The sequence below is a fragment of the Stigmatopora argus genome, chromosome 2, assembly GCF_051989625.1.
Source record: "Stigmatopora argus isolate UIUO_Sarg chromosome 2, RoL_Sarg_1.0, whole genome shotgun sequence".
NCBI classification, from domain to species: Eukaryota; Metazoa; Chordata; class Actinopteri; order Syngnathiformes; family Syngnathidae; genus Stigmatopora; species Stigmatopora argus.
The window spans coordinates 6,785,064-6,810,277 of NC_135388.1; the positions used below are offsets into that span (position 1 = coordinate 6,785,064).

General features: G+C 38.4%; 1 protein-coding gene across 10 annotated transcripts in view; it reads left to right on the top strand.

Moving 5' to 3' along the window:
• The window catches only part of LOC144091364 (uncharacterized), a 218,944-nt gene that overhangs the window by 124,087 nt on the left and 69,643 nt on the right, over nt 1-25,214 (top strand). For all 10 annotated transcript variants that reach the window (XR_013305680.1, XR_013305687.1, XR_013305686.1 and 7 more), the window contains one exon: nt 11,638-11,759. Coding sequence is in view for 7 of the 10 variants with exons in the window: in XM_077623668.1 (XP_077479794.1) it covers nt 11,662-11,759 (98 nt within the window). In the remaining 3 variants the exon portion in view is untranslated. The remainder of the gene's footprint in view (nt 1-11,637; nt 11,760-25,214) is intronic.

The window sequence follows — 25,214 nt, forward strand, 5'->3', positions numbered from 1 at the left end:
AATGAGGCCCGCGAACCAACCCGAGTTTGACACCCCTGCTCTACTGTGATACTGCATACACAATTCTGTGACAATTTTTGGCAAGAATAATGAAGAAAAATTGTAATTTCTATCATTATACAGATTGAATAAATGTTTAATACATTATATTTAATGGGAAAAGTTTGCGAACCCTTAGCCTAGAAGTATTTTTTGTACAAATGTGTACTTCATTGTGACTTTACTGCTGCATTATACGAGGTGAACAGTAGTATTAAAGCTTCCAAAACTAGCTTTTTTTGACACATTTTCAACTAAGTAAATTATCTGTGACTTCTATGACCGAAATGATTTTGTTACATCTCAATTTACGCTAGAGCAACACGCAACAGATATAATCCACATTTTAACGTGCGCCATAGAGGTCATCTTTTACTCAGCGGGTAAAAGGAAGGACATCATTGATATTCCCAGCACTGCATGGATTTTGCTGAATTTTTGGGAGTCAAGGAAAAAATGTTCCTCGGTCAATGTGTACTTCGACTGCAGGTGTGTTCAAACTACGGCCCACGGCCACCTGTGTGGAATAATCTTGGGTAAATGTTGTTTTATATTTTTTGTCCATTTGTAAACATGAAAAAGAAAAGTATGATGAGCAATGGGCAATATTTTCCAATATACTTTTGCCAAATTGAATCATATGACAATTAGCTTCAAGCCAAAATATGCATTAATGTATTAATGTTCAATATTGATTTCCCTGCCCCCCCCCACACAAAAGTTTGGAGAAACTTTAAGCATCAATTTATATGTAGCATTCCTGAAAGTGCAAAGGACACCATTAAAGAAAGTAAAAAATTGACTTTTCCTGGGCTAGTGCGTTTTACTTAAAAAAAAAAAAAAAAGTATATCGTTAATAATTAATTTAGCGTTGGAATTCCAAAATCACTCAAGGCGCTTTTTAAATGCACGTTCAATTTCAAACTTCACATCTTGGGAAATTTAATATTAATGTGATAGCAAAAACAGTTTTGTGTTATCCAGCCTGTATTTTGAAATGCAGATATAGACGGATGCATTCCCCGAGAGGCGGAGACGGCATTCTATTGCGGACAAAAAATAGGGAAAGAGTGCGTCATCAACAGCGACTCAAAGTTATGTCGATTTCGCTATCAATAGCATTGCTGTTCAGAGTGCAAGACCGAATCGGTCAGAGCAAGTAGTGGTGCGTAGAGGAGAGATACAACTCTTCCTCATCTGATCAATGCCAATAACCCTTTTAGTGGATCATTGACCACGGTCCCAGGATTTCTACGAGAACCCAAAAATAACCACAAGGCCAGAATAAGTTTGGCCGAAACTTTTCCTCTGGAGACCCTTTGTCCATGAATGTGAAGAAGTAATTACGATGAATTAAGCTATTTTGGCGGTGATTTTCTTTCCCTATTTATTAATGGGGTCTGTCTCTAGACATCTTTGTTCCGAAAAGTTTCAGTAGTGTGATGACTGACTTGTTGCACTGTACTCCTTAACGTATTCATTGTCATTGTCAGTTGGACTTCAAATCTAGTCTAAGTGGGGAGGCTGGCATTCAAGTAATGATATTTCTGTGCGATTGACACCAATAGATAGCCAATCCATTTTCACCGAAGGAATGGCTACGATTGTCACGAGCGGCCCGTTTGTCCCTCCTGGCGTGCCGTCAGGTCAGAGCGGCTGCGGTCAATCTGCTGATTACTTCCTGTTTTGGTATTTAAACATGAATGAGTCCTAGTATCATTGTCGGATTGTTCCTGCATGCTGCTGCAAATTCCTGCATACTCCCGTTTTGGTTCCAAGCCTTTGTTGATTTGTAGATCCCTGTTGATTTATTAAAGATGTTGTTTTGAAGCTAATACCTCGTCAAATCCTACTTCCCCGCGCCTGGGTCCGAATCCATTCCCGATTGTGCCACGACGACGCGGCGCGATCGTAACAACGATCATTTGATCGCTGTCAGTAAAAGCGGATTGGCATCTTTATTCATTCGGTTAAATGAGAAAAAGTCTCCAGTCTTTAGTCCAGGGGTGTATCTTCATGGGTTTTATCCCATACAAATTTGATTCATTTCGGTTCCATTGCGATTTATTTTCTGAGCATGAAAATGGAAGAGTCATGCCCCCGTGATTGGCTGGCAACCAAGCTCGGGTGTCCCTAGCTTCTTTTACAAAGTCAGCTGGGATGTACTCCAGCTAACCCATGACCTTAATCACACGCTTACCAAATAAATCTTCTTTAAATTGCAATCGGTCCAAAATTTCCTCCCGGCTTCTCACAAGACCTCTCACGCAAGCCACATGGCACTTCTTCAACAGCAACCCTATCTGGCTGTTCATTGCAGATCCATCTTTGCATACTAAATTCAAAGCCATCAAAACCTTGCTCAATAGTATCCCATCATCCTTCTCCACATTAACACACATACCAGTTCTCCCGTTTTTTTTCCTTTTTATTTTATTTTCTCTCAGGTTTTATCATTTTTCTTCAATGAGTAAAAATCAAACAACCCCTTTAGATTTGGTCTGAAAATTGGCTGAGATGGACAAAAAGACAATAGAAACTCCATTTTTTTTTTTTAATCCCAGTTCCTTATATTGCCACACGCTTTGGTCATCAAGATGTCCCTGAGGAAAAATTAAATCGCTTTAAGAAACCTATAAACAAGATGGCGGATGGATGATTTGTGCTGTATTACAAATGGATCGAATCACTAACTACCAACAATTAAATACCCATGATGAGCTTGGGGAAATGTACTAAAAGCATTTTAATTGGATCACAACCATTCAAAAGGAGAAATTGCCTTATCAAATCACATGGCTGGAGTCTGTCTTGTAATGTTATTCTGAATATTTAATTATTGTTCTGGAATAACTAATTCATCACATAGATACTGGACGTTTATGGAGTGTAGTGTTTTTCTGGTTAATTATTTAACATACAGAAAATAAGGTTAGTGACATAAAATTGGAGTGCTGTTAATGTCACAGGATGCAAAAACACTCCTCATTGGACATCGAATTGTGGTCGCACTGTACAAAATGAACAGCACTACTGTGTAATGCAACAGATTTCTAATCAACCCAATGGTTTGATTCCATGAATATGATTTTAGTATGTGTTGCGTATATGCATAGATCTTTTTTGTTATCGTTTTTAAAATCACTTTAATTTAAAAGGGCCCGATTAAATACATAATTTAAGTAGTACAATAATAAACTCCCGTCCAGACAGAAAATAGTAAAAAAAAAAAGTAATCGGGTTAAGAAAATCAAATTCAAATATTTTACAATATTGCAAAATAGAATCGTAATTATAAAGGAAAACATTACAAAAGTAAAGTTGCAATCTTCCGTCATAAAATTGCATCTGCAATTTAATTAAAAATATATTTTATAAGAGCACAGACAATACTGTAACGTAATAATGGGATCGTAATTACGTCAACAATACCAGACATGGTTAAAATGTTTTGACCACCTGGCTTATCCAATTGACTTTAAAGGGACAAAAAAATATGGACATTTTTACATTTTAACTCTGTATCTAATGACCGATAACTGCCCTCCCATTCAAAGTACTGTCACTGGCACCAAATGAGTTAAGTGTCTGGTTTATATTCACACCATTACAAAAAGTGCGCACCACAAACTTTATGGGTTTGGTCTGGAGCAAACAGTGCAGGTCTGAATACGCCCTTAAATTCAACTTGGACTTAAAACCGTTTGAAGATAATGATTTCCCTATTATGTGATCATTATTCCTGGAAGCCTAACCAAAGTAGTTTCCTCTCTCGACTCCTCAATAAAGCAGAGCTTTAAGGTGAAAGTACAGCTTCACAGCAATGGATGCACCATACACCTTTTATTGATTGGATTATTAAAAAAAAGTATGGAATTTAGTGATGGCCAAATCCATAACTGGGGCTGATGCCGAAACTGACAACAACTGCTTCGAAGAATTGGCGTTCCCTCTTCTTGCGGGATTGTTCAGAAGTGCCACTGAGGTTCAACAATTCAATATAGAGTTTGACAAGAGAGTAATGTCAAGGACTTACTCACGAACAACCTATTTTATATCTGGCAGCTCTCATGTATTTCCTCCCAACCTTAAAAAAAAGCTTCCCTATGCCATCTATTATGGTCTCCTCACACAATCTGTGTTTGGAGCCACTCGAGGGGATTTGTAAATCCGAATTGCCTTGCGAAGAAACCTAAACATCACGTCGGATTTAATGAAATTATTTCCTTGCAATTCTTGCATCTGAACAAATGCCTTATAGTGGTTTGTTGGACTTTTATACAAGAGTTCAAAACATAAAATAGCCAACTCTCAAAGTATTGTTTTAACGTGCGTTAAAATACAGTTGTATGAAAGGCTGTAGTTAATTAAAAATGGAGAGATTTTACTTTGGAAAACCAGAATATATACCATTCTTTTAGCCCATACACCACATGTGTCAAACTGGCGGCCTGGGGGCCAAATCTGGCCCGCCGCATCATTTTGTGTGGCCCGGGAAAGTAAATCATGAGTGCCGACTTTCTGTTTTAGGATCAAATTAAAATGAAGAGTATAGATGTATATTAAATTTCCTGATTTTCCCCCTTTTAAATCAATAATTGTAATTTTTTAATCATTTTTTTCTGTTTTTAGTTCAAAAAGCATTTTGTAAAATCTAAAAATATATAAAAAAAGCTAAAATAAACATTGTTTTAGATCTATAAAAAAACGGAATATTCACAGATTTTAATCCAGTTCATTAAAATGGTCCGGCCCACATGAAATCGAGCTGACGTTAACGCGGCCCACGAACCAACCCGAGTCTGACACCCCTGCCATACACCCTCAAAATGTGGATGTTTTCTACACGGCAAGCACGTCATCTTAATCAATCAATGCATTGCTCACAGTGGGCTTTCCTCTTCATCTAAATCGGTAAAACAAAATAGCACACTCGTGTACACAAGGGACCCTGAAGTAAGGCTTTCCCAGTGTGCCTCCCCACTCGCTCCCCAATATGTCAGCTCAGATTAGCAGCAGCCCTCGCTGTTCGCTTCAGGAGCTTCTATTTTTGATCTGTTTTTCCTGTTTGGAAGCAAGCGTGTTAACGTGGTCGACGCTCACTTGTCTTTCTGATGTAATCTGCCTAGTGCTGATTAATACGACCGGATGATGGGCAAAACAAGGCCTCGTCTTCTGAGCATGTTGCTGCCAATGCACGCAATTTCTGCTGTGGTTAGATGGCCAGAGGTGTAATGTTAGCAAAGCCAAATACCCTGGAAAATTGGAATTGCTGCCATGAATATATCCTCTGCAAGGACTTGTATCTTCAATGATGGAAGCATTAGCACGGAGGTTGAATCACACTTTTTTTCTTTAAAAAAACATCACTGTTTAGAAATGCAGAGTCCTATATGCTCTACGGTATGTTTCTTGAAAAAAACATGTTATATTGCAGTCTTATTGATGACTACTTCCCATAGATTTGCATTCAGTATGGATCGTTGGCTAGCTGCCTTGCTGAGTTCATGTTGCCAATAAGTCATTCCGTGCAAATGTTGTACAGATATAGAATCCTTGATAGAACAAGTTTGTGTTGCATTCCTGTTTGCATTAGAATTTTCTTTTCCACCTGCATTGGAGAGCTTTGGTACTCTTATTTTTTTTCCCTTTAAGATTGGGAGTTCAGTCCATTTTGACTTAAAGGGTTTAGTTTTAGGATTTTTTTAAGGCTTAACAGGTCAGAAAATTCAATTCAATTCGAAATGGTCTTAAATTTCAATTGATGAAACCTGTAGAAATCATGTTCAACACTTGCTTTCCATGCGGATGTATCTATGTAGTGTGGCAAATGCTCATACATTTTCTGCATTCTAGAATAAATGCTTCTACATTCGAAGCTAGCCGGGTGGAAATAAAATAGTTTACCCTCAGACATTTTCACTCCACCATGAGCCCGAGTGTAGAAATCTAATTTCAGATTGCAATTGTCAGCAGGGGTGCAAAATGGATCTTTTTCTGCCTTAATCTGATGGCACATTCTGCTACATGCATGCCACAGTAATAAGAGGCAGCCATCCGGTCAGTAAGGCAGCAGCTGGTGTGGAAACTGACAAGAGCTGGAACCTACAGAGAGATCAAACGTACATGTGATGTGACCACAGTGACAAATCCACTGCATCTTATTCAGGCAACTCTGATGTGACCACAGACTGAAATGTGAAATTCACAGTGATGGCTGGATACACAGAGGAAGAGAAAGAGCTTTAGTGGTGTGTGATTCATGGCCATGTTTACTGCTTCCGAGTGGTGTCACCTTTCATCGCAACACAGAATCTGTTAGATGCACTTGCAGGTGATACAACGTCCTTCTTTTTAATCAAAGCTGCTCACCATTTACCTCTTTACACTTTTCCCCGTTCAGTTTAAAAGAGGATGAATAAAGCCAACATGATGAAGTGAAAAGCCCAGTTTGGACACCTCTGGGTTAAATGGTTATCAGTCAAAACATGTTTACTGCATACATTTTGCTTTGAATCCCAGTTTGGTAAATAATTTTCTCACTTTATTAGTCAGCATTTTGTCAATGGAGAATTGTCTTTTTGCAAAATAAAATACATTGACTCTTAGAAAAGTCAACATGTATTACATAATATTGAGTTACAAACATCAAATTATATAATTGTCAGAATAACAACATTCATATTTGCCAATTTTACAGTCTTTGTGACCACCGTTTCCCTGCCAACTCTAATCCTTTGTAAAGGCTGGCATTGAGTGATCCTGTTTCACTGCCGTTGACGTCCAATCCAGTTTGACGGGAGTCAAAACGGATTGGACGCCTATCCCATTAATTTCAGACGGAGAGCCTACAGGGCGAAAAACAACTGTCTCCTAAAAAGTCAGGGTAAAGTGGGCTGTAAGAGCCAAATAAAAAGCCTACTTTGAAAAACCTCTGTGACAAAATACTTGATGGACCTCATGCTTCTTCCTCACCACCCACCAACACTCGCCAGTATTTTGGGTCACTACACTGAAAAGCAGAACATTTTAAAGCTGGGTGCTGCGTTGTACTTCCTGCATGCATCCATCTTAAACCTAACAGATCTCATAATTGCTGGTCGGGGGTCACTCTGCACTAACAGTGGAATAACTCATTGACCTTGACTGTATACAGTATGCATACAGACTGTACACTTTGTCTTGGTTGATGAGCGTATTTCCTCAATCGCTTTAGATCAGGGGTGTTTATTCTTTTTTATTTCATTTTTTTTGGGATATGCATAACTGACTCTTAAATGAACACATCACACTCTCTGCTGACCACAATTTATGTGTAGAGCCAACAGACTCCAATGAAAAAAAAAAACGAGCTGTGAAAGTTGCTCGTTAAGTGAGACATTGATCTTGGACACTTCAAGCTTGTGCCAGAATTCTATGGTCCAAATCGGTGCCCTTTGATGGCAACATGACAGAAGCTCTCTCAGTTTCTGTTTAAAAATCAAACAGAACATGCTTTATTGATGTTTACAGTACTTGTGAATGGAAAACAGAACAAAACCTAAAAGTCCTTTCGAAAGATATGTCAAGTTAGGTCAGCTTTTGAAGCTATCTCAAACGAGGTGACCTTGTACAACATTTTACATGAAGCTGAAGAAAGTGCCATCAAGTCAACTCTAGCAGCCTCCTCTTCAAATATAAAGAAATAAAGACGAGAAAGTAGAACATCTTCCAAAACTCCCAGCACTGTAGGAAAGATTCACAGTCATGGCCTTCATGATGCATTACAAAATCCCTCCCCACCTGCTGTGGTTCGCCGCTCGATATTGGACCGGAGTGGGAATCCAATAAAAACCATGGAATACCAGAGTGATTTGCCATCTATCTTGTATATGGCAAAAGTCAGACTAGTTTGCCAGGCTTCAACATGAGTCGTCAACCCGACACCTGTTGTCATATAGGAACTTAAAGTAGGTATTAAGTACTCTCTGGGTCCTGTGGTTAATCTCAAATGTTAGATTCATGACTTCGACTCAACACTTGGTCTTAATGCGCAAATAATGCAAATCTCTCCTGGTAAAAGCATTTTATCTAGTGTCTGGATTACACATTTGCATGGGTTAAAATTAGGACCTTTTAGTTTAGTTTTGTCGTTCAGTACAGTGTATTTCTCCTATTTTCCTCCGTTAATTGCATTTTCCATAGTCAGTGAATCCTGTCAGTCTACCTTTCGCCTGAAGTTAACTGGGTTAGCATGGCCTTCAGTGGGTGTTATAAAAAAATACAAATACTACCATTTTAGTAGTGTTTCGCCAGCTATAATAGCTAATCCAAACACCTACACCTTGTAATTGCAACCAAGTGCAATTCCGTAACCTTCAGGGTGTTTTGTACAATAACTGACCTTTGCTTTAATGTATCTTGAGTTTGCATACCATACCTATGTATGAACACTGTATTAATAATGCATACATTCTTATTTTACATGCGGTCATCTTCACAGTCGCAGACTGTGTTCGGCTTTGTTCGCCTTTGCAACACGTACACAGAGCAACAAGCCCTTGTGAATAGTTTACGTTTTGTCATTTTGTTTTCTTATTGGTCGTATCTGATTGTTTGGTTTTCATTTCTGTCCTCATCACTCATGGTGCTTGGTCCGCCCAACTTTTGTCTTGGACATGTGTACTTGGTTCTCTCATTAGTGTGCTTGTTGTTTAGCGTTTCAAATGTTTCCTTTGTCGTTGTTGCATATTTAACACGGTGGTGACTGGTATGGTTATTTCCTGAAGTTTCTTGATCACTTTGACAGGGGAATTTATTATTCAATTGTTTTACTCCAAGAGCCGGGCCAGTAAGGTCCTGGTTCTGTACCATATCCACAATTCATGGCAAATTTGCAACCCAAGATTAAAACCATAATTCTGTAACCTAACCCTTGTCTGAATTTGCAACACTATTTTAGACTATAACTTTTCTTTGAAAGCTATACACATGCACAGGCTTGAAACCAATTTCAGGGGAACATAAAATTCCCAAACCCAAACACCAGGCTTGACGCTAACTCTAAAAGCTCATAATGGTTCCATATACTATATTTTGTTGTTGGGGGCGATTTAAAAGCAAAAAAGCCAGCCCTTCATTCCATTCCCACCATACAAGACCGCAACACTTGAGGATAAGAGTTACGGAAAATGGGAATGAATAATCAAACAAATTTGTGCAGCAACCTCAAACGACTATATATTTAAAGATCTCTTTTAAAAAGTCCATATGTCAATTCAAATACTGTCAGTTCTCCCTTCATTGGTGCTCTTACCAATTTGCGTTCTTTTGCATGTTGATGTTTTAAATGGTACCACAATTTATTTTTATTTTGGCCGCACTCTCAAAACCCAAAGGATGTTTTTTTAAGGTAAGAATTTAAATTGTCTCGATAATAATCGGCGCCGTGACTCTTTTTTTTCCCTGTTCGGGGAGAGGTAATCATGAAAGGTAACGCAAATTATGTTTACACGTCTTGGCTGAACTCTATTAATGCTTCATCAAAACACATTTTTATTTTTCGCACTTTGGGAAATTAATGACAATGCAAGTGTGGATGTGTCTGTCATATTATGCAGTTATTTGATTAGACAAGATTAGGTGAATCCTTAATTAGTGCCGTGACCTTGCTACCCTTTGGGATGTACAGTAGCTCTTCAATAAAAGTAAAGTCTGTCAGTTTGCATGTGCCTAATTCATATTCTAAATTGAAATTCTGAACATGCAACCATTTTCTTTCTCTATATTCTGCCTGAATTTGACCCAGGGGTGCCCTCACTGGCAGATGAGCCTTGTTACATTATGGCATTGCTGGAAAACAGCAACACAATATCACCTAGATTAAGACTATCTGGAAGCAATTTATTTCCTGTAATGTGTTTGCAACATGGCAGAAAGCTACTTGCATCTGGTGATATTTCTGCTGCAACATCTAATGAATTCAAATATAATAATAATCAATGAGGGTTCAGGCCATTATCATCAAAACACAATTATTTATCTACTCCTAGAAAAAAATCAATTATTGCTAGATATTACTTTGCTGCACGATATTGTGATATGTATGCAACTTCGGGCATTTAATATCATGATATTATTGCAAATTTTAATATGCTTTCAAATGAATTATGTATTTTTCGGGGAATATATTTAATGGCAAAATGTACTACTGATATCCGGATTTAACAAAGCTTGTTGGGTCTCATTACAAAGTGCGAACTTTTTGTTTCTAGTAAGTCATACATTCCAACAAAAGTCTCTTATTTTGAAGAAAAATATATATAATAGAGCGATATTTTGACTAGATTTGCCATTTTTATGCAAACTACAAAAACGTAGAGACGTACTGTTATGATTGCCTGCCTCTGTTAAAAAAATTTGGACCCGACGTTAACCTCCATCCAAAACAGCTTTTGTGTGTAATATACGGTCAATCTTATGATTTGTCCAACTCCACCTTTGTAGCGGCAGAGCTTGTCTGACATTGTGATCAGTGGTAAAGGGCAGCCTGTGGTCACTTGTGTGTGTACTGTAATATTTTACTGTACTTATAAAATCCAAACTCGCGCCCACACAGAAGTAATAAACAGCCTGAGGCTATTTGTCCATTTCAATTCCAACAATTCACGACAAAGCTTTAGTTGGCCTTTCCCTGTTGCTTGAAGGCAAAAAATAAATACCCAGTTTGCAACGCAGTCACCTTTCGCATTCCGAAAAAAAAAATCATAGCAGAATGTGCATTAATTTCATTTATTCACTTTCGTATTTCACTGTCAGGTCCGCAGAATACGGAGTACAGCAACCAAGTCTAAGAAGGGCCTTTAATGAGTTCTGTATGCTAACGTGATATAATTCCATGTTTCTGTGTTGGCCAATTAAATCGCATGCAGCATTTTTTAATTAATAAGCGGAAGGTGTTTAAACGGGAGCCACCTCAATATATGCAGTGTTTTGTTTTAAATGTTAATTCAATTTAGCTAGCTTTTTTTGGACCAACATGTATATAGAATGACCCCAACGATATATGTCAAATATGGTGCCATACGGTGAACTAAAAGCACAAAATCTATTGCGATCCATGTAACTTTTAGCTTGTCCATAGCGTTTAACTTCAGCGTGCAGTTTACCAATATTGCCATCCCTTTCGGTTCCCAGCCTTCCTTCAATCCATTTCACTTTTCGTCAATACGCCCACCCCAAATTAGCTCCCCCGATTCAATTTGCTCTAGTGCACCCCCGTCTGTTTGACAACAACAACAAACAGCTGACGGACACTCTTTCCAACTCTCTTCGGCACAAAGTGAGAAGAAATGTTGACTCAGCAGAAGCTACCTTCTCCGATATATTTGATTTAGTTTTCCAGGTACCTCCATATGGCAATCTGAAAACTGGCACCCTTTATGTAGTTGAGTGAGAAGATTCAGTAGCATTTATTTTTGGAAGGCGTGGGGAGACGCCCCAATTGATGTTGGACAGATGAGACAACAGCGAGCTCTATTGGCTGTAAACGAGATGTGCAACCGTTTAGGGATTAGGAATTCATTTCTCAAGGTTTTTTTTTTTTTTTTTTTTTTTTAGAAAAAGATCAGATCCTAGCATATCATGGACAATGGAACCACGGCCACAAGAAGACTTGGACTAAAACTCCCACTAACCTTTTTTATGGGATTTATATCAAGCGGAGAGGAACTATTTTCACTGTGAGTAGTCTTTACATTTTTATATACATTATATTTAGATATTAATACATTACAGTCTTTTCATATGCTTATCGCTATAGTATTTAATAAATACACACTTTGATATTTGTACTTGTATTTCTGTATAGGCACGAAAACATGTGTTGTGGTAGTAATGATGGGGCTATCCTACTTCACGGTTTTTCATTTATTGCGGCCTTGTCTGGTCTACATTAACCGCAATATTCGAGGGATTACTGTTCAATTCGTTTACAACACAGGCCTGGTAGTGGTTTTAATCTAACTAGGATGATTTTTTATCACCCATAACGCGTGTATGTAGCAGAGATGCAGTTTTTTCTCTGCGTTTTAACATTTCAGACTATCAACAAGTGGAAATATCTAATTGTGAAAAGGAATTTGCCTAAATGAGCCATAGATCACCCTTACTTTGGGTGGCTATGTATACTTCAAATTTTGCAGGGATTTTGGCAGGGATGGTCTTTAAAACTGCTTTCCTTTGCCTGAACTTTTTCTTAGCAGTGCCTCAATGAAGTTTAGAAAAATCAGACAAATAATTGGGTTTGACGTAACAAACACATCTCAGGAATCCATGTAAAAAAAAATAATTGATTAAAACTAAAGAAACTGAAAAATCTGCGGGGAAAAAATGAATGTTCAATTTAATTTCAGTTCAAATTTCTTTGCACAAATGTAAGACATCTGACGGAAAGACGGGGGGAAACATGCATCTCTGGTTGAACCAGCCATAATAACATTTTAGGCCTTTTCCAGAGCTCCTTCAAAATTAAACTCGTCCTTAAGATTTCAACCAACTTCAAATAAAATTCACTTGACAGATGATTAATACTGAATTAAGAAAAAAAACATTTTTTAGTCATGTGGCCACATCAAAGGTCAGAATTTGGAGCAAATCTGACTTTATCTCGCATCACGTCCCCATCTAGATTTTCAAAGCATTAGATTTTGACAGCCTGTCCCCCCCTCCTGCCCACATGTTTAATTATTGCACTTGTACTTAAGTCCTGGGCTTTTAACTGTAAAAGGCCAGAGCGGAAACACTCCAACCTTTACACGCTATTGATTGTTTGCCATCCAATTCACTTCCAAGTGAATGGAAGGTGTTGTAAAGGAAAGGACGTAATGGAACAGGTTTTCCGCAGGTCAAGTGCGGTTGAACAGAAACAATCTTCTTTAGCGACATAATATACTTTGCTCGTTACAGGAATGGGATCAGTTTAGTGGGTCTTATAGTATATTGAGGTCAACAAAAGAGGTGGAGTGGCCGTGGAGTGATCACCGCTTTGACTGTGCGCTTCGCCATTGTGACTTTTAATGAGATTGCGGCCATATTCCACCACGAGCATGCGTTACAAATGAGCTCAGTGTTGACACTTTATATATTTGATTGTTCTCTGGATTGAGCAGGTGACATGAAATGAAAGCTGAAACTATCGGTTCTTTTTAAAGCCATAACACTGGTCTTCAAGGAAAATGTAGTGAGAGGTGACTACATTTTGGTTATCTGAAAATGAAAATATAGGGGTAAAAGTGTCAATTGGCTAGAGCACGTGTCAAACCGATTCCGCCGAGGGCCGCAGTGGGTCCTGGTCTTTGTTCCAACCGATCCAGTGCCGACATTTTGACCAATTAGGTATCTTCTAAAATAAGTAGCACCTGACTTTAATTAACTAATTACACTTGCAAAAGGTATCCTCTTGTTGAGTTGGAATGAAAACCTGCACCCACTGCGGCCCTTTGAGGACTGGTTTGACACCCCTGGTAGAGCTTTTGAGAAACTGGCCAAAATGTTAGGGTGGCACAAAGTAACCTGTTTTCAGTGATTTTAGCGACGCCAGTGGACTAAAACGGTAAGGCTTTTCCTAGCGGAAGACTGCATTTCCCATGAGAACTTGCGCAAGTGTCTTTAGATCAAGGGTGTCAAACTTGGGTTTTGTCGCTTGCCGCAATAACATCAACTCGATTTCATGTGTGCCGGACGATTTTAGATATAATATTTAGATTTTTTTTTAAATTGGATTATAAGAACTGGATCAAAAGCCCTAAATATTCAGTTTTTTTTCTCAGTAAGGGAAAACACCTAATAATCATTTGTTTTTCATTTCAAATGGAAACATTTTTTTTAAATTATATTCAATATTAAAGTGGAAAACCGAAAATATTTTTATATATTTATTTTTAGATTTTACAAAATACTTTTTGACCTAAAAACACCAAAAGAAAAAAATGGATAAAAATGCAATTATTGATTTAAAAGGGGGAAAATCAGGAAATACAATCTACATTTATAATCTTCATTTGAATTTGATCCTAAAACAGACAGTTGGCACTCATGATTTACTTACTCGGGCTGCACAAAATTATGCGGCGGGCCAGATTTGCCCCCCGGGCCGCCACTTTGACACCTGTGCTTTAGATCCATATCTATCATATTTAGAAGCTACTTTGCAATTTCTCAATTGTCGCGGCCAGGTCTGGTCTACTTTAACCACGATATTCAGGGGATTACTGTACACTTTGCATTTTATGGGAAAGGTCATAATATAAAAAATGAAATACTATGCATGTGGGTTCCTGGGCTTGGAGACTGAAAATAGCTGCAAAGTCATTTTCCATCCTTAGATGGCACTGCAGTACTGCTGAGTCAATTTCCTACTTTGGATGATGAATACGACCTACTATATTTTTACAACTTGGTTTCTGCATGCTGTGCATTTTAGAGTGAAAATTAATGTAATCTTTTTACTGCTCAATGCGGCACGTTATATATCTGCATTCATTCATCATTCACTGACATTTGCACAGCCTGTTAATGTATGCATGCATGCAGACAGATATGCATATTCACAAAACCAAACACTCATCTGCTGATCTCCCTTGGTGTCATCAGAGGCATTTTCTACTTGAATTGCGTGTCTGACATACTTAATGTCATGTAAATATTTCACTAATATGTGGGTACACATCCATTATTCCATTGGGGAAACGACAACAGTCTTTGCAATTGAGGTTTTTGGTTTTGGGGGTGCAAAGGTTTTTTTTAGAATGTTATCACTATAAAAAAATCGAAAATAATGTAGATTAAAATTATTAAAATCATGTTTTGGGGGTGCAAAGGTTTTTTAGAATGTTTGAGAATGTTATCACTATAAAAAAAAATCGAAAATAATGTAGATCGAAATTCTATACTGGTGTTTGATTCTATATCTACAAATGTTCTGTGGTTATCTTTCAAAAATATCAGTGGGGGTCCTTTGGTTGCAGTTTCACAGTTCAACCACTTAGAGAAGCTGTACCGCTGCCGAAGGACTCAACCTTAAAACAAAGCTTTGTGTTGGGGTTCATTCAGTATTTTTGAAATTAATACATTAATATAAAGGGGAGAAAATGCATTTCAGATTTAAATCACTGTTCAAAAATAGTATCAATGTAAATAAATAAAAAACAAATGAATAAAACTAACATAACTGAACAAGTATATACATACATCAGCCGAAAAGACATATATTGTATGTCTATTTTAGTTGTAAGTAATTATTTTTATAAATTGGATCAATTATAATGAATGAAAACAGAAATAGACCAAAAACATTTTTTTTCCATTGTGTTTAATGAATTGCATATCATTGATGGCGATAAATGTCAAATTAATTTAAACTGAGTTAAGGTTAGGGTGACCTTATATCCCCCCACTCACACACACACACAAACACACAAAGTAATTGTGTACTCCACGACATGCATGTACATTTGTGTATGTATGTATATATGTGCTTATATATATATATATATATATATATATATATATATATATATATATATATATGTGTGTGTATGTGCTTATATATATGTATATATATGTGCTTATATATATGTATAATTTCAGCAACACACTTATTTATTTATATATTTATTCATGTATTTATTTATTAACTTACTTATTACCTATCTTTTTATGTCTAAAATGCCTTTCCTATTTCTGCATCCTCACCCTCTTGCTACTGTGACAATGAAATTTCCCGAATACGGGATGAATAAAGTTATTCAATCCAATATACCGTAGTTATTTGGAGGCCTCTTTAATTGCAGATGAATGGCGCAAGTATGCTCGCAATCTGCGTTGGCAAGCAAATACTTTAATGGCGCTTATATCAAACAGAAGCCTGTAAAAACATGACATTTACAACAGAGCACTATAAAGCTGCGTAAGCCAATCAATAAGCCGACCCACGTGCACATGCAAACAAGCGCAATTCACAATTCCATGTCAGGTTCACTGCATGGAGCCGAGCAACAACGCACGCTCAGGTGCTTGCTCAATTATTTTTCCCGTCAAAAGAAAAATCAAATAACAAAATGTTTACCCGATGTGCAAAAGTCTAAAAATATTCTGTTAAATTTCTGCTCCATTATGGTGACAAGATGCTGTTTGCACCAGCACCGCATTACACAACTACTATACTGTACTGTAGTAGTAATATACAAAGGCATTGAGGCACTCTGGGCTATCAATCAACTGTGTGATTGGCAAACAGCAGCTCCTCTCATGCCATTAACTTTCTCTGCTGGTGATTGGATGAGCAAACACACTGCAGTGTGTGCCTAATGTGCTCAAGCACCATCATCAAATCACACACTTTAGCCGTCCGGCTTCGGCTATCAGGTAGAACAACATTGTAAACTGACGCAGGCGGGCATCATTTTGTGCTCTGGGGTGATAAAACATGGGCCTCATTGCTCTGCAGTCTGCTTGTCTGCATGTCTGTTGATGTTGTACGGCTGCTCACCGGAGCGCCACCTTCCTTCCTTCACCTTTTAGCTCCCAGCTTCAAATCAACCTCTTGCAAAAGATGGTTTACACTTGAAAATGGTAGACCATTTGTTTCGAAAATTGGAAGAGGACCTCTTTTTTTTTGGATTTCTGCCCCTAGATGAAACTACAAGGAATTTCAAACAAAAGTGCAAAATTTCTCCTAACATATTGAGACCGTTAATGAAATTATGGCAATGTGCTGCTAGAAGGGATCTCTATTATATCAACAAGTATGAGTGGTACAGCGGATGACAGGCTGAAGTCTGTGACACATGTATTATACATATTAGTGACGGTAAAATCGTTTAAATTGCATGTTTTTGCTGTTGGCATGATATGAAAATTTCCCACTTATACTGTCCATACGCAAAACAAAACAAATAGACCACCTAAAACAGTTAACGGTAATGATATATCCAATTGTGTGTAAAGTAAAATTCTTTGAATGAATTTAACACTATTAGACATCCAATCAGATTGAAGTTGGAGGCCAGTACCTGCCCAAAGACAGCCAATGAGAGTAATACAAAATCAGATTCATAACAAATGTCTGGGGATCAATATAGATCAAATATTGAATCCACAATACAACATTTTAGTATTGATACTTCAATATTGTTCAATCCTCTTGGCAACCCTCGTTCTTTGAGACAATAATTCCCTTGACATTTTTTCAAAATGCTAACTAGCCCCCTACCCTTTTTCTTTCATTGCCTCGATACAGCCTAAGATACAATAAAAGGGATGTATACACCGCTCAGACTTGAAACCTCTATAAAACCCGTCATCCCTGCAACCAGGGTTCAGATCACCAATAACTAACTGGCTAACTATTACATGATTTTGCAACATGCCAGTGTGTTACAGTAATATTGAACGCATTTTACTTTAGATCGATTGGCATACGGTATCTGGAAGTTGAAATATGCCATTAAACATTGATGAGATGTGTCTCATGTATGCATTATTGAAGTAGGATGCATGGAGTGCACACAGAAGCTGTACAAAAAAAATGAAGGACACCAAGAAAACTTTCTTTTCAAAGCTTCCATTAAAGCCTGCGAATATAGCGGTCAAAATTCCTCAGAAAAACTGTAGAGATACAACTGCCATTGTAAAAAAAAAGGGGGGGGAGGTAAAAAAAATAAAAATAAATGGATTTTAAAAAGAAGAAAATGCCTCCTGGTGTAAACGCAGCAATTTGCCCCTCAGCTGGTCGAGGTAGCGTCGACAATGGCTAAACAGCTCTGAGGCACAAAAACAATCAATACAGATTCTCTGCTCCATCCCGAGCCCACCTGCTCTCTGCTCACAGCTCCGCACGGGGGGACCACCCCCCATAACTACCATCCTCCTCCCCCCTCACGTACCTCACTTCCATCACTAGAAAACTCGCGTACTGTACATCCAGTTTGCCGTCATGTGACTCTCACACAGATTAATCTCTTCATCTGATGAAAACAGACATTAAACATAACTCCTTTAGGCTCATCTTTATGTAATATACATACAGTTAAGTACTGTTTATCCGGTTGTGGTCTTCATTAGAGTTTGCGGAGTATAATAGTTCATATAAGTTTGCCATTATGATTTAGTATGCTGGGGTTTACAGCACAAATAGGGGGAGAGAGCAAGAAGTTTAAAACTTTTTTTTAACATTTGTCCAACATTTATAGATCCCTCCTTTTTCTTATTGTCTCAATGTAGGGAATAGGGATTGAAAAAAATAGTGTATGCGTGAGTCACTTAGTTTACTGACTTCCAGCAGCTTTTATTTTTTAAAGGTAAATCTGTCACGACTGTGTTGATCTACATTGTTCATTGGCAAGATATTCTTTTATTTTCTATGCCCTTGTCATTTTGTGAGTGCAAACACCTGAGAACAACTCCACAAATTTGCCAAAGCAACATTTTATTTTTGACACAAAAGTGTCCAAATTGGATCAATCAAATAGATAGTTTAGATGACACCTACTGTAAGTTTCAGACTATAAAATGGATTTTTCTCCTACTTTAAACTTTGTGGTTTGTATATATGGATTGTTACAGGCTAATGAGCTGCATGTCTTTTAGTGTATAGATCCCATAGTATAATGTGTGAATATTTCCTTGTCTTATTCATATTGAGAAAATTACATGCTCTATAGCAAGGGTGTCAGACTCGGGTTGGTTCGCGGGCCGCATTAACGTCAACTCGATTTCATGTGGGCCGGACAATTTTAGATATAACACTTAGATTGTTTTTTTTTATAAATGGATTAAAAGAACTGGAATAAAAGCCCTGAATATTCAGTTTTTATAGATCTAAAACAATGTTTATTTTAGCTTTTTTTATATTTTTTTAGATTTTACTAAATGATTTTTGAACTAAAAACACAGAAACATTTTTTTTAAAAATTACAATTATTGATTTAAAGGGGGAAATCAGGAAATTTAATATACATCTATACTCTTCATTTTAATTTGATCCTAAAACAAAGTCGGCACTCAGGATTTACTTTCCCCTGGCCACACAAAATGATGCAGTGGGCCAGATTTGGCCCCCGGGCCGCCACTTTGACACATGTGCTCTATAGTCATCAAATTAGATGAGATGAAATCATGAAATCTTTTCTTTTCCTATCTTTCTGGACACTTTTTTTGTGTTAAAAATATGGTCGTCGTTGTGATATTACTTGTTCCCGTTATAGAATTGGACTAAATCATGAATACTGGTTTTGTTAACGCAGAATTTCTCATCCACTCTACCTAATTAGATTGCCTCAAGTTATTCCTATATATATATTTTTAAATTTGTTTTAAAGATGAACCTCACACTACGTATTTGGAAATGTACTACGCTTCAGCCCATTCCCTCTGATGCTCCTCTTTGACTTGGTTCTCTTTCATATTTGGCCGCTGTTGATGCATATGTCAGGAGTATGGGTGCAGGTTGAACTGATTACATCAAACTCCAGAGTGGTGAAAGAGCACAAAGGTGTCAGTCCGGGCTCTGTGATGGGAGATCAGTAGAACAGTAATGCAATGGTAGTGAGTTATTAAATGAATAAAGAGGGGGGAGCTGCCGAAGAGTATTGATTTTCCACGGCTCCCCGAGGCTCCGGGGGCTTTCAAGGCAGGGGGAAGGACACACACATTCAAACACACTCTCATAGAGGCATTGGTACACATGTGTGGACGCATATACAAGCAAGAGAAAGGTTCAGAAGTGAAAGGATAATGGCCTCACCAGTTGCAGTCTCACTTAAAACACATTTTGGGCTCTCAAGGTTTCCCACCGGGACGCACGACGCCGGACAAAAAGACTCATTCGGAACTGGTGAGGTTTTGTTCCCTCGATTCACTCGACATTTCGCGAGAGAGCCGATGGCCGCGCCGGTCAGTGCCAGCTGTCTTCACCACCTGGGTCTCCACGTATAAAATGGAATATATGGATGGAAATCATAAAAAGATGAAGTGCAATGTGTTTAACAAAAAAGCCCCTGGTGACGGTGAATGGTATTGTGTGGTTGAGACCAAAAGGCTCCCTTCCTCAGACATATTTTGTTGCAAGGGCCTGAGAAATATGCATTATTGCTCTGTTATCTACATTAGAATACGAATCAATGAGCAACCGTCAACCGACGGCTTCTTGTGCTCAAAATTGTTCGGAATTCAGGGAATCCTGTTTATTGCTGAAGAATTGCAGAGAAAAATCGTCTTACATTCGACAGTACGAACCTTTATAGAGTTCTCATTTAACTCATTGGCTGGCAGTGATCCCTCGCTGCCAATCCTCCCAGGCAAAGTGGATTAGACATCTAGCGCAGGCAATAGTACTGAAGCATCTGCATCCAGAGCTTGTCCAATCGGACCTCTATCGTTGTCAATGGCAATCCGTGAATCTGTTAAAGCTCCCGGACAAAATAGATTACACGTCTAGTGCTGTCAATGGTAATGGAATATTAGCATTTACAGCTAATCTTCCTTGTTTAAATCAATGGGAGGTCCACCATTGTCAACGGCAGGCAGTGAGAAAAAAATGGAGGCCATAGCGTGTGTATTTGTATTTTATTCATTTTAATTTAATTAATGCAACATAATGCTTTCACAACATGTTTCCTCGCTATTTTTTTATTGTTGTATTGTCAGGACAACAATACGTTTGTAGATCGTGTTGAAATGTCTAGAAATCCTTCAAGTGTTGACTAGAATCTGTATTCAACCATATTATTTGACCATTCTTCTTTTTATTTTATATTTCCCCTGTACGGCTTTTTGATGAATGTGTAGGGCCTTTTCCGTAGTTGCAAATTTGAGTACACCCACCTCCATCTTGACTTAGGGAGTCAATCAGGGACCATAAGGGGAGTGTCCATGTCCATCTGTTAGCCGGATGTGACATGAGCCTACACAAAAGAAAAAAAAGACCCCTGAGTCTCATGTTCTGACCATTCTGTGATGAGGGTGGAGTGAATGGCATTTATAATTTCTGTCCCTTGAAAATTCCAGTTGAGTATTAATCATAACTTCTGAATAGTTTTACTTTAGTTGGCCAAATCATTTGACATCCAGATGCTCCTTTAGTAGCGGCGGAAGTTGAAAATATTCTACAATTCAGTTTGTTCTCTAAAAATTCTAAACTTTACTTTAGTTTCCAAAGCGTCCCTTTTGTCATTCGGGGTTTTTTCGTCTGACACATGCAAATCAAGACAAAGTGGTAGAAGCTTGCTCAAATAGCGATGACAGAGAGACAAATAGAAGGGACACACGAAAACATCCCAACTGGCCTCGTATGCTCGCACTGTTCAGACAGCAGGGGTTCGGGGGTGGTGGGGGGGGACAAAAATCAATAGTGTACTTGCACATACAGATGATTTTTTTTCCCTGGAGGTGTGTGATTGGCTGAAGGATTCCACATTTGCGCATTCAGAAGGATAAGCTCTCAAACCTTGTATGATGAACAACTGTGTGAGTTTCTCTATGCATCTTTAGGATGTTTGGGCTAGAAGAGTTGTCCATTCTTTATCTTTTAATCAAAGAATATATCTTTGTTTTGGACTTTTTTTCATGAGCTGTTAGAAATATTTTTCTTTTTTCGCTACCTATGTGTTCATGATAGAAAACCTACATATAGTTGGAGTAAGGAGTGTCGGTAAATTTTAATTGTGGGGGTGTTTTAGAAAAAGACAAAATAGCCTTGCCCACTTTAAAAAGACTTTTGTGGGGATACTTTTGACCAAAAAAAAACACCACAGATCAACTTCTATTTGTTTTCTATAGATCACATGTGTCAAAGTGGTGGCCCGGGGGCCAAATCTGGCCCGCCGCATCATTTTGTGTGGCCCGGGAAAGTAAATCATGAGTGCCGACTTTCTGTTATAGGATCAAATTAAAATGAAGAGTATAGATGTATATTAAATTTCCTGATTTTCCCCCTTTTAAATCAATAATTGTAATTTTTTTTATCATTTTTTTCTGTTTTTAGTTCAAAAAGCTCAAATAAACATTGTTTTAGATCTATAAAAACTGAATATTCGGGGCTATTAATCCAGATCTTTTAATCCATTTATTATATATATATATATATATATATATATATATATAATATATATATATATATAATATATATATATATATATATATATATATCATATTTATATATATATATAATATCTAAAATGGTCCGGCCCACGTAAAATCAAGTTGACGTCAAAGCGGCCCGCGAGTCTGACAGGCTCTTTTTTTTTAAGTAGTGAGTAACCACTATGGGAAAAAACCTAAAAGGTAGGCAACCCTAGTTAAATATATATATATATATATATATATATATATATATATATATATATATATATATATATATATATATATGATAAATATATATATATATATATATGATAAATTGTAGATTGTTTGAGCAACCAACTTTCACAAGGTCAAATACTAGCGCTTTATTCCTTTAAAATTTGAGTTGTCTACGTTAAGTTAGCAAGAGTAGTAGGAACTTTTACTGAAGTATCAGTTCAGTTTGCCTTTCGAGACTTCTGGACCAAAACACTGAGCTATTGTTTTTCTACAAGTACTTTATCCTCAGATAAGCAAAGTTCTGCTGGACTTTCTCTCCACCTTCCATCAGAAGCATGCAAGGGGATCTTCCCCACTGACCACATCGCAAGTGTCTGTTTGCTTTGCTGTTCAGACAGTAATTACCAACAACGGCACGAGTGTGTATCCACAGGTGCCGTATATCGAACAACACGGTGGGGAATTAATGCAGTTAGTGTGGGCTGTCTCCCGCCGTGTGTTGCGTGTAGTATAACCCAACAGGCCGGCTAATGCGGTGCAGGGCAATCCTGGCCTCTCGCCTGTATTATCACTGGATCCTTTAATGCAGACTTAACAACATTTGTTGAGTATTTTTAAACGAAATGAAATTGCAGAGGCGCCAACTCAGTCTGCCACAGTGTGGCACGGGATACAGTTCCCGCCACCCGGGCCCTCCCCCTCAGGCTCGGAGAGGCTGCCGGAATTTAAACTCCTCCTAATGACGATGGGGAGCGAGCTGCTCCTTCACTATAGGGTTACATGCCAGTGTTTTGACATCCTGATGGGATAAATCTGACTGCAGATTCCTCTATGGCACACTGATACTTGGAAGTTGGATCTGATCTTTGGTGACCATTTTGGTTGCATTTCAAAAGAAAATCTCCCGTTGAGATTAAACGGCAGTAATGTGGTTAGCACATCTGCTTCACAGTCTTGACGAATCTCAGTTTTTGCCATCGTGTTGGTGAGGGTCCAGATTGGGCTTCATCCAATATTCCTAAAATCTGCATCTCAAGCATGTTTGGACCAGAAATCAGCAGAAATGTAATATGTTTGCCTGTGTTTCCATTTTTCCTGCGCTGACTTCCACATTCACGAGAAGGCATTTCCTTCAGATATTGTCGACAAATCTGTGTGAGCATCTCTCATTTCTCAAGATGACCCATTCGACCTAATATATCATGATTCTAATGAGATGGCATAATTAATGCTAGGCCACTATAAAAAAAAGTGCAGTTTTGCCCTCAGTGGAGTCAAGTGGATCAGAAAACCAGTCCCTCTCTGGTATCACGAATTGTAATACAGTGCTACGTCTTTTGTTTGCTCTCTCGCACGTGGTTTGGCCTTCGTAAATGTCCTGAATGTGAGCTTGCATGAATGTCATGTGGTGTCGCGCAGACTGTATACCTTTTCGATGTTGCGTGACGAGTGGCTGGCGCTTGAGCGTCGAGGTCAAAGGGTGTGCTTTGACATACTGACGAGAGAGATTCCCCCGGAACGAGTGGGACTCCTTGATGTTTGTCCTGTCGATTGCTTTGCTCAGGGGAAGGATCAGTCTCGAATGGCGCTACTTCGTTTCCGCTGGGCTCCTCTTTGTCTGCCTGCCACTAAGTGAGCCTGTGTGCTTGCTTGTCTTTGTAAGGTTGCTGCTGTCTAGAATGCGGTAGTAGCTGATAGTTAAATGGCGGGAAAGGTATTCCTCCAGATTAAAAAAAACAAAGAGAAAGAATGAGAGAGAAACCTGGATAGAATAGATGAGGTGGGTCCTAGTTTAGTGTGGTTGTTTTAAGTGTTTTCCATGAATATCCAGCTTATGGTAGATGTCCCAGTGAAGTCTTGGACTGTTTCTTTGTAACATTCAAAGTGGGATAAAAAAGGATCAAACCATCAATACATGTTTTAGTCAGGTGCTGCTTGATTTAGCAGAAACCTCATTGGTTAAACTCTTTGTGCTGGATCAGTTGAAACGGAAAAACAGGACGGACCGGTTTGGGGATCTCTCCTCTATAGGGTTTAAATCAGGAGATTGATTTGCTCGTGATTGTTCTGGTTTAGTGAAGTTAATATATAGATGCCGGATGAGCGAATGGTTTCCCTGAGATCATGTTTTTCAATGGCCTCCAACTCGTACAAAGCGTTTGCACAAGGATGATTCAATGTCAGCCCTATTCTAAACCGAGGAACCTCTATAGTCAGAATCCTCCCCTGTGGAGCCCTGACTTTGAGTCCATGTTGAAAGAGGAGTTGGAGATCACGGTTGAGGATTATGAAATGTCCACAAAATGAAATGTGCAATGTGAATCTTCAAAAGTCGTCTTATGTGTTGTTGTGCCGTGAGAGGCCTCTCATGCCTGAGTGTGGCCACGCAGATGTAATCCATTAAACAAGCCTTCCATCCCGGGATTTGGTTAGCCCATCAGAAGATGGCTCTTCACTCTAAGAGCGAGCTAAGGTGTAGGTCAAGCACTTAGTAATAAGCATGAATGTGCTGCAGTGACTTGATACCAGAGTTACCTGGAGAGCGACACCGCTGTGCAGCTGCAGGCGGGCGGCAATTGTGTACATATGTAAATTGCAAAATATAATGCATCGATTTTAGAGCACTTCCAGGCTTTTTAGAGAGTTTTAGGTCTGCCTTGTCCCCAGAAAAGTAAAATAAACATGTTTAAGACTGCCTCACTTTTAGCAGCAATACCAATGCACTATTTGTATGGGCCACATGAAGGGGGCACACATTCAGGAACAACCTTGGGGGTGGGTTTGTGGACAGATGCCTAATTTTCATTGGATATCTTTGCTTTCTATTTAAAAGAGCT